This window comes from Epinephelus lanceolatus, chromosome 1 (genome assembly GCF_041903045.1).
Source record: "Epinephelus lanceolatus isolate andai-2023 chromosome 1, ASM4190304v1, whole genome shotgun sequence".
Taxonomy (NCBI): domain Eukaryota; kingdom Metazoa; phylum Chordata; class Actinopteri; order Perciformes; family Serranidae; genus Epinephelus; species Epinephelus lanceolatus.
In genome coordinates, this window is record NC_135734.1 from 2,941,438 (window position 1) to 2,954,265 (window position 12,828).

Consider the following 12,828-nt stretch of genomic DNA (forward strand, 5'->3'; position numbering starts at 1 on the left):
ATCTAGTTTAGGTTTAGGGCTGATTTTTACGGCATGTAAAACGTAGGCATGCAAAATAAGACAACTGCTCATCAGCATGCGTGGGAAAAGTTAGTGTTGAGTCCTGCTGGTAACAAAACCAAGTGCTCTATGGAGCCTATGTTCTGGCTCACTGTTAGCTTGATCGCCTTAGCTGACATTTAATATTGTAGTGTTAAAATTATCAGTATGGGATGTTGTTTCAGGTCACCGCACCACACAGTAACCCACAGGCACTTCCAGCGGCGCCCACCAGCACGTCCAGCTTTGCCACCACGGTCGCATCAGTGAGATCAGTAAGTGAAGTTGAGAAATGTTAGCTAGAAAAAGTTATTGTTACTCGTAATTGTCCATGAAACACATACACTGAGCTTAATGTCAACAAATTCTGCTGGAGCCATACATTTCCTTTCATCACATCAGTTTTTCCAGGTGTAAGGGGCACATTTGAAAATGCAGTTGTTGAAATGTCATCTTCTAATTTCATCTTTTTATTTTACATTGCCTTCAAATTGTTCTACAAGTGTACTGCCCAATAGAATACTGCCTCTCCCCTACACACACACACACACACACACACACAAGTAAATGATATTGCCAATAAGATGCGAAGATGCGGATTGACAACATAGGACAAGTTGGAATCACAACAGATACATTGAGCGCAGTTCAGGAGGGGAGTCGAAACTTTTAGCACTGATAAAATCTATTCTGGCTGACACAGAGTTCAACATAGGTCATAGTTGGTTTGTGTAAATTGTGTGCTAGTAGTGTGAAATGTACTTTAACATCCATGAAATTCATGAGACCTTTCAAAAATATTAAAGCTTTACATCAAATACTTTCTAAGTTATGTATTTTTTTTATTTTGGCACTCTGAGGTAATTTTTGTCATTCTGTGTACGTGTAATCTAAGCCTCACCTATCGCTCATTTTTGGAATAAATTGGACTTGGACTGAATATCCAAGAGACCCTAAGGATACTTGACAACACGAATTCATTTAAATAGTTAGTTTTTTTTGTTTGTTTTTTCTTTCATAGAAGTTTTAACATCAGATTTTCCAAGAAAATCCTTGTCATCAACTGGGAAAAGTTCTGAATTCTGGTTGGTTGGCATGTAATGATCCTTAAGTGGCATCCATATAATTCTTACATTTTGTGTGTGAAAAATTGCTTCCGTAACACTATATGTCAGCCTAGAGGCCTGTCCTGTATATGCAGTTCGTTATAGCGTTACTTTTAACAGGATTGCTATGTGCCCCATTAAGGAAAATCTCTCGGTCTGCTTTTTTTATAGGCCCCCCTGCCATCCATCCCTCGACGTAATGGGGCCCGATCGTAGTACATCAATCGAAGGCATGTCAAAACATACACAAAGGAAATTGTACGTTTGCCTTTTTCACCAGAGGCATCTGTCTTCGTTATACCCAGAGGAGAAACTCGGACCAAGTTAGCGCAGAATGGCCTTGTTGGAAAAATTTCATTTTCCACAGAATCGTCTGAAGACCAACTGCGAGTTGAAACAACGGCTATCTTCAGAGGAGCATTTGGGTTATCAGAGCACCAGTTGTTACCATTCCAGTTTTTGAGCACTATCAAGGGGTGTAAAAAACTGATGATACCCAAGGTCTCATCTAATTTCCCTTGGGGCGGTAAAGAAGTTGCCTCTCTCTGCTCAAGCACATGTCTGTACATCATTGGCAAGAATGGAGGTTCCAGCACAGGTGAGGATGGGCCTGACCAGCTTACAGTTCTTTGTAGTGCACACATTTTAGACACTACATTTTCATTGACCTGGGGCCTGTTTCATTAATGTCTCAACTCTAGACTTGAATGAGCCTAAGAAAAAAATCTAGCCTGGTGTGGTTCCATAAAGCTCAATCCACGACTGCGAGTGCAAATGTGTCTTTTACCACAACAGTAACTGTAATTCTTTAAAAATATTTGTGGAATTAGTGTGAAGAACATCATCACCAATTACAACAGGTGACATTTGTGGTTATTTAGAACACATTCAAGCAGTTTACTTTGGCTTATGGCTTCAAATACATTATCTCAATGCATGCTGGGAAACTCCGCCTACCTACCCCAACAAGATAAAATACGTTTATCGTTGTGCTAATTTGTATTTTTCTTTATTAGAAATACAATTTAAGTTAATTTACTATAAACTTTATGTTTTTTTTCTTACTGATGTTGGTTAATAAAGTCAAGTAATATGTTTGCATGAAAGAGTCAGTGGCAAAATCATTGCTTTTCTGTCAGGTCAGTGTTACAGGAACTTTGGTCAAACAACATCTCCATTGACAATTGGTCTGCCAGGACCAGGCTAGTGTAGTTTTCCAGCATAAGTTGGAGCTTCAGCTTTTGAGCTTGAACTGAGCTGAGCTCACTTTATGGAAACAAGTCATTTGGAAAAGTCAGACTAATGAAATAAGCCTAGCTTGTTTGGTAATCTTGCCTTATAGAACAGGCCCCAGGGCAGCTACTCCATTACTGGACATGGGACAGGACACACTCATAGTACAGTGTGATCAATCACTGAATCATCCCCTACATCCTAGTCTACCACAAGATACTGCATGCTACCCATACTTAAAAGAATTTGTAATTTCTCTATCTGATAATGTGTCAAACTTAAAAGATTTCGCTTTCTAACTAACTGTTTAAACTGCTACTTTTACATACATATTTCACATCTTTCTTTTGTGCAGAACATGTTTGTGGAGCTATCTGATGACAGTGATTTTGAAAGCCCAGTTTTACAGCGAAGGAGAGGTAGGTTTTTGTTGTTGTTTTTTTGTTTTGTTCTCTTCCCCCATTTGAGCCAAAATCAACATAAATAACAACCTCTTGAGGTAAATTGCTAATCTGATTTTTTTTTTCTTTTTTTTTTTTAAGTCATAAATTGGTGACTTATTTCATGGTTGTTATTACTAAGTCTTGCTAAATAGATTTTCTTCATATAGTGACTCAGAGATATGTACCGTCTACAACCCAGCAGGACCACTGTGAGAAGCAACAGGGTGTTGAAACCAGTGCACCATCTGACGATGGAATGGATTTACACGCACAGCAACGGCCAAATGAAGCTACTACTAACTTTACAGATTTCATGTACTATTATATGTATTAAGGTTTATATATATATAGTAATGTTACATTTTACGCTGCTTCATTTTACAGAATATATATTTTATATCCTTTTATGTGGAATTTCTAGTCTTATTGATGCTGAGGAAGATGATGCTATTGAGGAGGCCATCAGACGCAGTCTTTCTGAAGAGCCTGTGCAGTCCTTCCAGGATTCAAGGTATATTTGCATAAGCTAAGATTATTTAACTAAAGTGAGAATTAAAGTCAAACTCCTGACTTGAACCAGCCTAACAAAATCAGTCCAGGCTAAAGCAGTCCATAAAGCTCAATCCATGAAGCTCATACAGCCTAACTAATTCAAAAGAGGTTCAGTTATTAAAGTCCAATTGCATGTGCATGCTTTTCAGAAGCAGCCAGTGAGGTAAAGTACAGAGCAAACCAATCCACCATGACAAACAGCAGTGTTAAAGAGCGAGCACTGATGTCCACAGACACAGCAGCACTTATTTTAGAAAACCTATGAGAATTTAATAATCTAATCAAAAATCATAATACTGCTGCCAAAAATAAAATCTGAGAGTCTATGCTGAGCAAACTAACTTAAAATGCAATCATGCACCTTGAACAACTCAGTATCTCAACCGGTGAAGTGAGTTCTTCACATACTGAGATTGACTTCTAGCCAGGGATGTGGGTTCTAGTCAACTCTGCAACCCTTCGCAAAGTAAGGAAAAAATTAGTCTGCAGGTGAAAATTTAAGTTTTTCAAAATGGTAATTTTGCCCACTGGCAATTAAAGTACTTATATAGCTGTACTATTTCTTTATTAATAATATTTGAAGAATATATTACCCTGTTTGTCAAAGGTTATTTTACCATTTCAATTCTTGTTAATTACAACTCGTGTTGAGGTCCTTTATTTAAAGGAATTTATTGAATTTATTAGAAATTATACACTAAACACATCGAAGTTAACTTTTTCTTCACAGTATTTTAAATGTATTAACCTATTCATTTTTTAAATGGTTTCCCATTGGTCAATTTGGTGCAAAATTGTCTTTCTCAAACACATTTTCTCAAAGCATGCTGGAAATTCCACCTATCTACCCCTAACACGCTACAATACATTTATCATTGTATAATTTATTTAATTCATCTAATAAAGTTTAATTTTTGACTGATGGTGGTTAACGAAGTCAATATGTCTGCATGTCAAAGAGTCAGTGGAAAAAGAATTGCTTCTCTGTCGTTCAGTATTACAGGAACTTGTTTTAAACAGCAACTCGAGCTTAGCCTGACAATTAGCCAGGCTAGTTTCAAAGCATAGGTTTCTGTAGTAACTGAGCTTGAACTATGTTGAGCCTGTTTTGTGGAACCAAATCTTCTGGAAAAAAGAGTCACACTAACAAAATAAGCCTGGTCTCTTTGGTGATCTTGCTTTATGGAACAGTGTGTGGTAATAGCTATGATTCTTTTTGTTTTTAAGGTTTGCAAAAACTTTGAGCAAAGAAGAAATTCAAGGAATAATAAAAGCACACAGTGAGAGGGTTGTCACAACAGCTTACAGATCGATCTACATCAGCCGAAGGAATGTGTGGCAAACTGCCCTCCGACAGTTTAGCAGACAAAGATTTGCTGAGAGCACAGATGTTTTGTACGACACCTCTGCTACTGTGGTGTTAAAAAAACTTTTTCCTAAATACTGGGTAAATTGCCCTCTTGAAGTTTGGGTAACATACATAACTAATTAGACCTTCATTTGTTGCCCTTAAAGGAATACTATCCAGGATTTGTAAGACAGACATTCAAAGGTGCAATAAGCGATTCAAGATGATTGAATCTTATTCCCAGTTTGTTAGATTCGGGTGCTTTGGGTTGGGAGAGCCACAAATGCAAAATGCTGGTAATTGATGACCTACAAAGTAGGATTGCTGTGGTGATAACATTTTCCTGCTGACTAATAAGCTTTTGACAAAACTGGTAATAATAAATAAAATGAGTGGACTTCGGGATGTATGCTTGTCACAGGAAATGTGCTGTGTTTAGTTAGGATAGCACTGTGTTCATCGTTAATGCTTTGACATTTGTTAACAGCTGATTAATTTTAATTATGTCATGGAATATGTTTTACAATGAATGAAACAAGAAGTTGTTTGATGAAGAGCCTTCAACCTCCTACTTCTTAGTGAGGTAACCAACTCCTTTTCCATCATTAACGTTATTAGGTTCCCTCTGAGTTAGCATCGGGGTTAAATCTGTGCTGAAGCTCTGCTGCCGGCCACACTGCTACACGCAGTAGATCCCTGTTGCAGTTTGTAACTGTAGCGTCCATCGTCCAACCAAATATTGATTTTGATAACAGTGAGCATGTTATTGGTGTATGCCTGACAATCATGCAAACCCTTTACAAATCTCATATGATTGAGATTGGATTTTTCTTTTGTTTTCTTTCTTTTTTTCCCCCACCTTTTTTTTTAACTTATTTTTTTCTTTTTAGGAAAATCCTGCATAGTATACATTTAAGAGGAAAACTTTGCAGAATCTGAACCATCTGAACTGTCTATGACTGCAGTGTGGGTAGTATATGCAACTGAACAATGGTGAACTATTATCTATTTTGCCTGCACCCAGAGGAAGCCTAATTTTTTGCCAGCAAAAATAATGTGGCATCTGGCGTCTGTAGGACGGTTGTACCAACTACAGGTTGTTCCGTATTTTTGTATGCCCACCTACATGAACAGAAAGTAAAGTCTAATTGAGAGAGAGGTTCTGTTGCTACACTGTCACCGAAAATGTTTTCAGAAACACATTTAAGCATACTTTTAGCTGCCATAGAGAATGTTTGTGAACAAAAAGAGCTCACCATTTTGCTTATGAAAAAGGAGGATGAAAAGACTTGTCAAACTGTAGAACCACAATCCTGTTAATTGTATATTTCACTGCTAAAATGTTCTCAACGTATTTTAGTGTACTGTTTAGATGTAGTATAATATTGTTTGTAACCAGCTGGCTGCCTTACCGTTTCCTCTTTCAAACCAGACTGTGTATTCTAGTTGTAGGTTTTTTACTGTATGAGCCAAAGATTATACCACAGCCCCTCAAAATAATGTCTTTCACCTGCATAGACAACCCAGTTTTATGGAGGGACCCTCTTTCCAGCAGTGAAATGCGAAAAGAAAATACTCTTAGACTCCGGGGGGTTAAGTATTGTGCACTAACCCTAATCATATTTAATAAAGGTCTAAGTAGTTACTTATGTGTTCCCAGTTTCCCTCTCAATTTGGTACATTTTAACCCCATAGGCCTAGTAGGTCAGTATAATGCACGTTTTCTTGAGTTTGTTTATATTCCCAAGATTTGGATTATTTTATTGTTAATGGTCTGCTTATGATATCCTGAATTACTCTTTCTCTTTAATATATAAGCACAATTGTTTTTGTCCTTTTCTCCAGAGTCTCCAAAAGGCTTCATTCCAAGAATGAACATTTCTCATATACAGAAAGGAGTGTACCGCACTATTGGACAGATGATGTCAGCCATCATAGTACAGGGTGGTGAACCTACAGCTCTCCTTTCTCCTCTCGTTGTGGACTACTTTCTGACAGGAAACAGCTTTCAGGTGAATGTTACTCCAGATGACATAGCTGACATGGCACTGAGAGAAGACCTGAAGAAGGTACGATATATAGGGGTGTTGATAGCTTTTCTTGGCTTCTACATCAATTCCTATGTCATTTAGTTTAATTGTGAATGAATTTTCCCTTACTTTTTCCATTATGCACCTTGAGGTAGATGAGGCAGCAACCACAGATGAGCTGGAACAAGCACTGGAAGGCTGTGACTCATGGAGATATGAAATCGAGGGTCTTCCGAACCCAGTCAGCATGAACAACAAAGATGCATTTGTGCAGAATGCAATACGTTTCCATGTCCTCATTCAACGACAGAGCTGCTACGATCAGTTAGTTGAGGGTCTGAAGTACTGAGAGGTAAGTTTAGCCTGAACTGTAACTGTAATTGCATTCTGTTGCACAATATTTAATGAATTGCTGTGCATGGTTTTATTGCACACTGAATGCTGTTCAGTCCTTTTTGAAAAATTTAAATAAATAAATAAATATTGGGAAGTAAATGCAGACCGCACTTTTCGGGTAGTTTAATAACTCTGGTAAAGTCAGAGTCAGCAGCATTTGTCCGTTCTGGCTTGTACACACAAATTAGGCCCCTCCTCTTGGCTTAATGCCACCAGAAGTACCTTAGTATGTACTTATACTAGTTGTACCTACACAGCAAACTATGTAGGAATATTATATTTGTTTTAATGGAGAAGTTGAAAATTTAGCAAGCTTGCACAAGTTAACAAGCCGTCAATTCGCTGTTTTTCATAATACTATGTGCTTTTAAGAAATTTACCAAGTCATACATCATCTTACATGTACCAGAAATTATGCACATAGATGATCTATACAAGGTGATCTTTTTCACCCTGTTCTGTGCACATCTGTTGCATGGCTGTCCGTTCAGGGTGAAAGATCCCTCCTCTGTGACTCTTCCTTAGGTTTGTTTCCCTGTTTTTTTATGTTTTGGTTGTTGTTTTTCTAACCCTATGTTATAGTAATTTTAAATCAAATGAAAAATTGTATTGTGACAACTATAAAAAACAAGGAATCTCTCTTTTTGACTGTCCTTTGTGTATGCTGAGAGACATTCATTCAGTCTACTTACACATACTACATATACACATACTCGATGCATTGCGTTGCTTTGGATCCAAGGAAGAGCATAGTCGATCTTGGTGCAGTTTGGACATGCCATATCTTCAATATAAATATATTTTGTATGGACCAGCAACACTCATGTCTCATTGTGTGCTCTAAAAATGGTACAGTCAAAACAAAGCATATAGTAAAAGGCAGTTGGCACATGCCTAGTTTGGAGAAGTAGCAGGAGTACTGATATAAGAAGCTCAGCAAGAAATATGCTGCTGTGGATTGGACTGCAGCAAAACACTTATATTACTGAAGGTCCACCTACAAAAACTTTAGTCAATCAATTTATGTGTACACTGTATATTGCTCTCTCCAAAGTCACCTGACTCTAATTTTCTATATTTTCTCCATGTTTTAAGTAATATGACTGATTGTCGATTCATCATTTCATGTTTGTCGTTTTATTTTAGCAACCATGCACAAGTAAGAACATGGCTTTATCTAACATTATAGATTGTTCATAGTGTAAATTATTATTATTTTCCCTGCCTCACACTGATGATCAAAATCATGTATCATTGATTATCTTAACTGCATATTCCTCCAGTAATGTGATAATGTCAGTAACGTCAAAATAACCATTTTAATTCTTCAGCCTAGTACTTAAGTAAAAATGTAAAAACTAAAGTAAAAATCAGATTAGATCAGGGTAGTCTAAGTGTGGCCTATGGCGGCCCTCAGACACATTTGTTTGGCCCTTGAACATAATATGGAATGCATGCCTTTATTTTAACCATTCCAATACTTGCACTTTCAATAACCTACTGTTAATACACTACTAGGCTGATGCTCTCAATTGGCAGTCAGTTATGAAGACTGAAAAAACAGGATTAGATGATCATATAAGTATTTTTATATCAGTGAGATAAGTTCGATATTTATTTGGGGTACATTTTTATAATATATCAAGTAATAAGAAATAATCTTGAGAATAATCAATAAATAAGGTTTTAGATTAATCGACTAATTTAAAAAAACAATCATTAGAAAGAGAACATAACTATGATCGTTAATTGTGTGGAGTGAAAATAGTGTTAAATAATTTGTATAATGAGATTGAAAGTACTAGAATATAATGTATTGATGCATAATTTATGTCAATTCTGTTTTCACAGGTTCTGCCACTCTTGAAAGAAAACCCTTGCCTTAGGGTCCTTCTTGATATGCCTGAAGAACCAAATGATGTCACAGCAGATGTGGCTACCCTTCTGAAACCCAACTACTCGGTTCTAGGAAGTAACAGAAGACCAAAGGAGGAGTTAATGGTGGTGAAGATCAGAGAATTTCTTCACTGTGTACAAGGTAAATTGATGTGTAAATAAACTATTAATAGTGGGGCTGCATAACTAACCTATTGTTCATATTGTGATGAAAGCACCAAAAGACAGAGCCCCGATTTTATTTTATTTGATGTTGAGATATTGATGCTTTTATATGCTGACTGTGCACATCCTTTTTAGAATAAAATAGCCTGAGTCAAAGTTGGCAACACTGTCAACAATTTTACATAATAAAGTTATTTTTTTTCAGTGTTCATTGATTAGCAAACTTAATGCAGTGGTTCTCAAACCTTTTCTGCCATTCCCAACTCAGAGGCCAAATAAGTTTTATGCACTTTTTACGCAACTAATAAAAAAAGATGACTTTGTCTACTGGACCATGTCACACTTGGAATTGCTGTATTCTTAGTTCAACTGTAACAAAAATAATTATCTGTAAGAATTTTGTAGAAATTTTCACCTGGAGTCATCCTTGTATGTGTGATGTTTTGATTTTAAGTAATATATTAATTTTAATGGTTCTTGTTCTTGTGCGAAGACTGAGTTACTTGTCGCACACTGTGGTTTCAGTCCATTTTTTATCAGTAATCCAGTATGTAAATACATCTTTTACATACTCGAGGATAAATCTGCATTTGACCATCTTGTCTACAAAGGACAATGTAAACGTAGCCTGTCTGGTTTTAATTAAATGGTGGCATTACCACGGCAACAGCTAACATGCATGTCTTTCATGCACCTCTGTCAAAAGAAGTCAGATATCTGATAGCTAAGTATTTAAATAATATTTGGGGCCACACTGTCTCTGACTCATCCAGAATGAGTGGGTTGTTGTGACCTACCAGTCAGAAAGCCCGATGAAAGGTTATTGTTGTTTGTTTGTTTGTTCTTCCCTTTCTCTACATTGACCTTCCTGTAGGAATTACAATACTCGAATTTCACTGTCTATAATCTGAGTTCAAGATATGTAAGCAATAATTCTGTCTTGTACATGGATTGTAATGTATTATTTTTATTTTGTTATTTATTATTGTCTGTTGTTTTGTACCTTTTTCACCTTTGTAGAGAAAGAGGTTGGGGAACGTCTTCATACTAGGAACCTAACTGAGGCAGAAAAGGCATTCATCCTGACACTGAATCCTGGACACATCCTTGCCTTTGCAACAGGAAGCACCAAAGTACCTGCAATTGGATTTTTTCCCAGTCCAAAACTAACTTTCGTCCATGATGACACGAAACACCTTCCCATCGCTCATACATGCTCTAAAGAGCTTCAGAACTTTGTTAACAGAAAGAATCTAGCCGATGATGATGAGTTTGATTACCATTTTCTTGTGGCTCTCATGAATGGAGCCATTTTTAGTGCAGTGTAGTCAACAAAAGAACAAAACAATGCTGAGATTACATAGCTATGCATAGACATAAAATAAATAAACTGGTGGGTGGCTTTTCTGATTTTATTTTTCTTTTCTGTTAAGACATTTCATAATAATAACAACAATAATAACTGTTTAGTCTTTCCAAAGTCGTCGGTATGTTGTAGTTAACAGGCTTTACCAAATGTTCACCGCTACTAATTGATACATTGTTGATTCTGATGATGATCTGTCAGTTATTTTTATGATTGTCTATAAAATGACAGAAAAGTTTTTATTTTGTTTTTACCAGAGCCAACAAAGAGCAGAGCAGCTGTGTTACAGTTACACATTTACAATCTTGTGGAATACAAATTCCTGCACTCTGTAATACAATGTTTTTCCTTTGTTACCGTCATGTTCAAGAGGGTTTACTGCAGCAACTAGTTCCTGCGTGTCCTGCTGGTTAAGTGTGCTAAAGGAGTAGTCTGCACGAGATGTTGATGCCAAGTCGACTGTTCTTTCCTCATTTGCAGCTTCTGGATGGTTAAGTAACAGAAGATGTCTGTCTAGTGTGAAAAGCTGAACTGGGGTTCTGTTCTGTTCAGAGGAAACTGAATGATTGTTGAATGCAGCTTTAAACTCATTCAAAGTTTGGTTGATCCTGGGAATGTACACATAATGAAGACAAAATAAATCTGATTCATTGTCTACATCCAAGGCCTCCATTGACTCCAGCTCATAGAAAATAGGTGCAAACACATCACAGCAGTTCCTGTTCAGGTCTCGATTGAAGCGTTCAATCCGCTGGTTATGGACAGAGCTTCCAGTCAACACAGAGTTTTCACCTCTATGCTCTCTCATGTGTTCACAGATCTTGACATTCTCCCCTCCATGATCAGTTCGGATGTGAAAAGGCCGACCATGTGCACTGATTGCTGTACTGAAGAGGTCCATAACAGTTTCAGCTCGATTGTTGCTAGAGCACTGCAGAAACGTTAACATCCTACTGTAACCATCCATTGCACAATGTACAACTAATTTCCATCGAATGAGTTTGTGATTGCCATCTATGTGCCAAATATAGTTTGGAAAAGGCACAGTATAAACTCGTCTTTGTATTGTTGTTGTTCTTCTGGACTCAACGCCAGCTCTGTCAACCCTTCTTACAGAGTCTCTGAGACGACGTCTCTGCACTAGAATGTTTCTTGCACGCAAATGTCCATTAAGCATAACTTCTCCTACATGAGGATGTTCTGCCTCGATCTCACTTATTGTTACATCCAGTTCTTCATCAGAAATGTTTGAAAATTTTGTTCGTCTTATGTTGTATTCCCGCATCAGCTTGTATAATGTTGGTCTGGAGATCCGCAGGACTGAAGCAACTTCGGAAAGTGTTGTTCCCAGCAGCAACAAACCTTCGATGTCCTCCTTAGAAATTATGGCACTCCCCTCCTTAAAGAGGGAAGAAACACACCGGTCATTCAGTAATACAATATCTTATCTTATTTTGTCATGCACAGGAAGTAATCATTATATGGATGCCACCTAAGAAAACACATTGCTAATACGTACGTGTTAATATATTGTTTAGTTGTCTGTGTGTGTGGGGGGGGGGGGAGAGGCAGTATTCTATTGGGCAGTACACTTGTAGAACAATTTGAAGGCAATGTAAAATAAAAAGATGAAATTAGAAGATGACATTTCAACAACTGCATTTTCAAATGTGCCCCTTACACCTGGAAAAACTGATGTGATGAAAGGAAATGTATGGCTCCAGCAGAATTTGTTGACATTAAGCTCAATGTATGTGTTTCATGGACAATTACGAGTAACAATAACTTTTTCTAGCTAACATTTCTCAACTTCACTTACTGATCTCACTGATGCGACCGTGGTGGCAAAGCTGGACGTGCTGGTGGGCGCCGCTGGAAGTGCCTGTGGGTTACTGTGTGGTGCGGTGACCTGAAACAACATCCCATACTGATAATTTTAACACTACAATGTTAAATGTCAGCTAAGGCGATCAAGCTAACAGTGAGCCAGAACATAGGCTCCATAGAGCACTTGGTTTTGTTACCAGCAGGACTCAACACTAACTTTTCCCACGCATGCTGATGAGCAGTTGTCTTATTTTGCATGCCTACGTTTTACATGCCGTAAAAATCGACAGTGACTCAACCCAGAGATCTGCACATCATTTTAATCTAAATATTTAGTTGTGTGACGCTGCTTACCCGCCAACATGTCGGCCAAATAAAAAATCTAAGGCAACAGTAATGATCGTCATGCACGCAAAAGCTAGCTGAC

General features: G+C 37.5%; 2 protein-coding genes across 2 annotated transcripts; one reads left to right on the forward strand and one right to left on the reverse strand.

Annotated features, from left to right (window-relative positions):
- The first annotated feature begins 1,061 nt into the window (after positions 1 to 1,061).
- LOC144463656 (uncharacterized) lies at positions 1,062 to 10,840 on the forward strand. Its single transcript, XM_078168609.1, has 8 exons — positions 1,062 to 1,743; positions 2,734 to 2,797; positions 2,989 to 3,136; positions 3,243 to 3,332; positions 6,567 to 6,790; positions 6,907 to 7,103; positions 8,999 to 9,185; positions 10,229 to 10,840. Exons 1-5 carry the CDS (start codon positions 1,726 to 1,728, stop codon positions 6,670 to 6,672), a joined length of 426 nt encoding a protein of 141 aa, XP_078024735.1. The 5' UTR covers positions 1,062 to 1,725; the 3' UTR covers positions 6,673 to 6,790; positions 6,907 to 7,103; positions 8,999 to 9,185; positions 10,229 to 10,840.
- Positions 10,841 to 10,863: 23 nt separating this feature from the next.
- Positions 10,864 to 12,828, reverse strand: LOC144463654 (uncharacterized). Its single transcript, XM_078168577.1, has 2 exons — positions 12,394 to 12,828; positions 10,864 to 11,973 (listed from the first exon to the last, which is right to left on the reverse strand). Exons 1-2 carry the CDS (start codon positions 12,493 to 12,495, stop codon positions 10,864 to 10,866), a joined length of 1,212 nt encoding a protein of 403 aa, XP_078024703.1. The 5' UTR covers positions 12,496 to 12,828.

Excerpts from the sequence above, each read along its gene's own strand:
- LOC144463654 (XM_078168577.1), bottom strand. The coding sequence starts at position 12,495 with ATGTTGTTTCAGGTCACCGCACCACACAGTAACCCACAGGCACTTCCA. Across the intron at positions 11,974-12,393 it reads CGGTCGCATCAGTGAGATCA|GAGGGGAGTGCCATAATTTC; the intron begins GTAAGTGAAGTT and ends TCCCTCTTTAAG.
- LOC144463656 (XM_078168609.1), top strand. Across the intron at positions 3,137-3,242 it reads ACTAACTTTACAGATTTCAT|TCTTATTGATGCTGAGGAAG; the intron begins GTACTATTATAT and ends TGGAATTTCTAG. Across the intron at positions 3,333-6,566 it reads CAGTCCTTCCAGGATTCAAG|AGTCTCCAAAAGGCTTCATT; the intron begins GTATATTTGCAT and ends CCTTTTCTCCAG.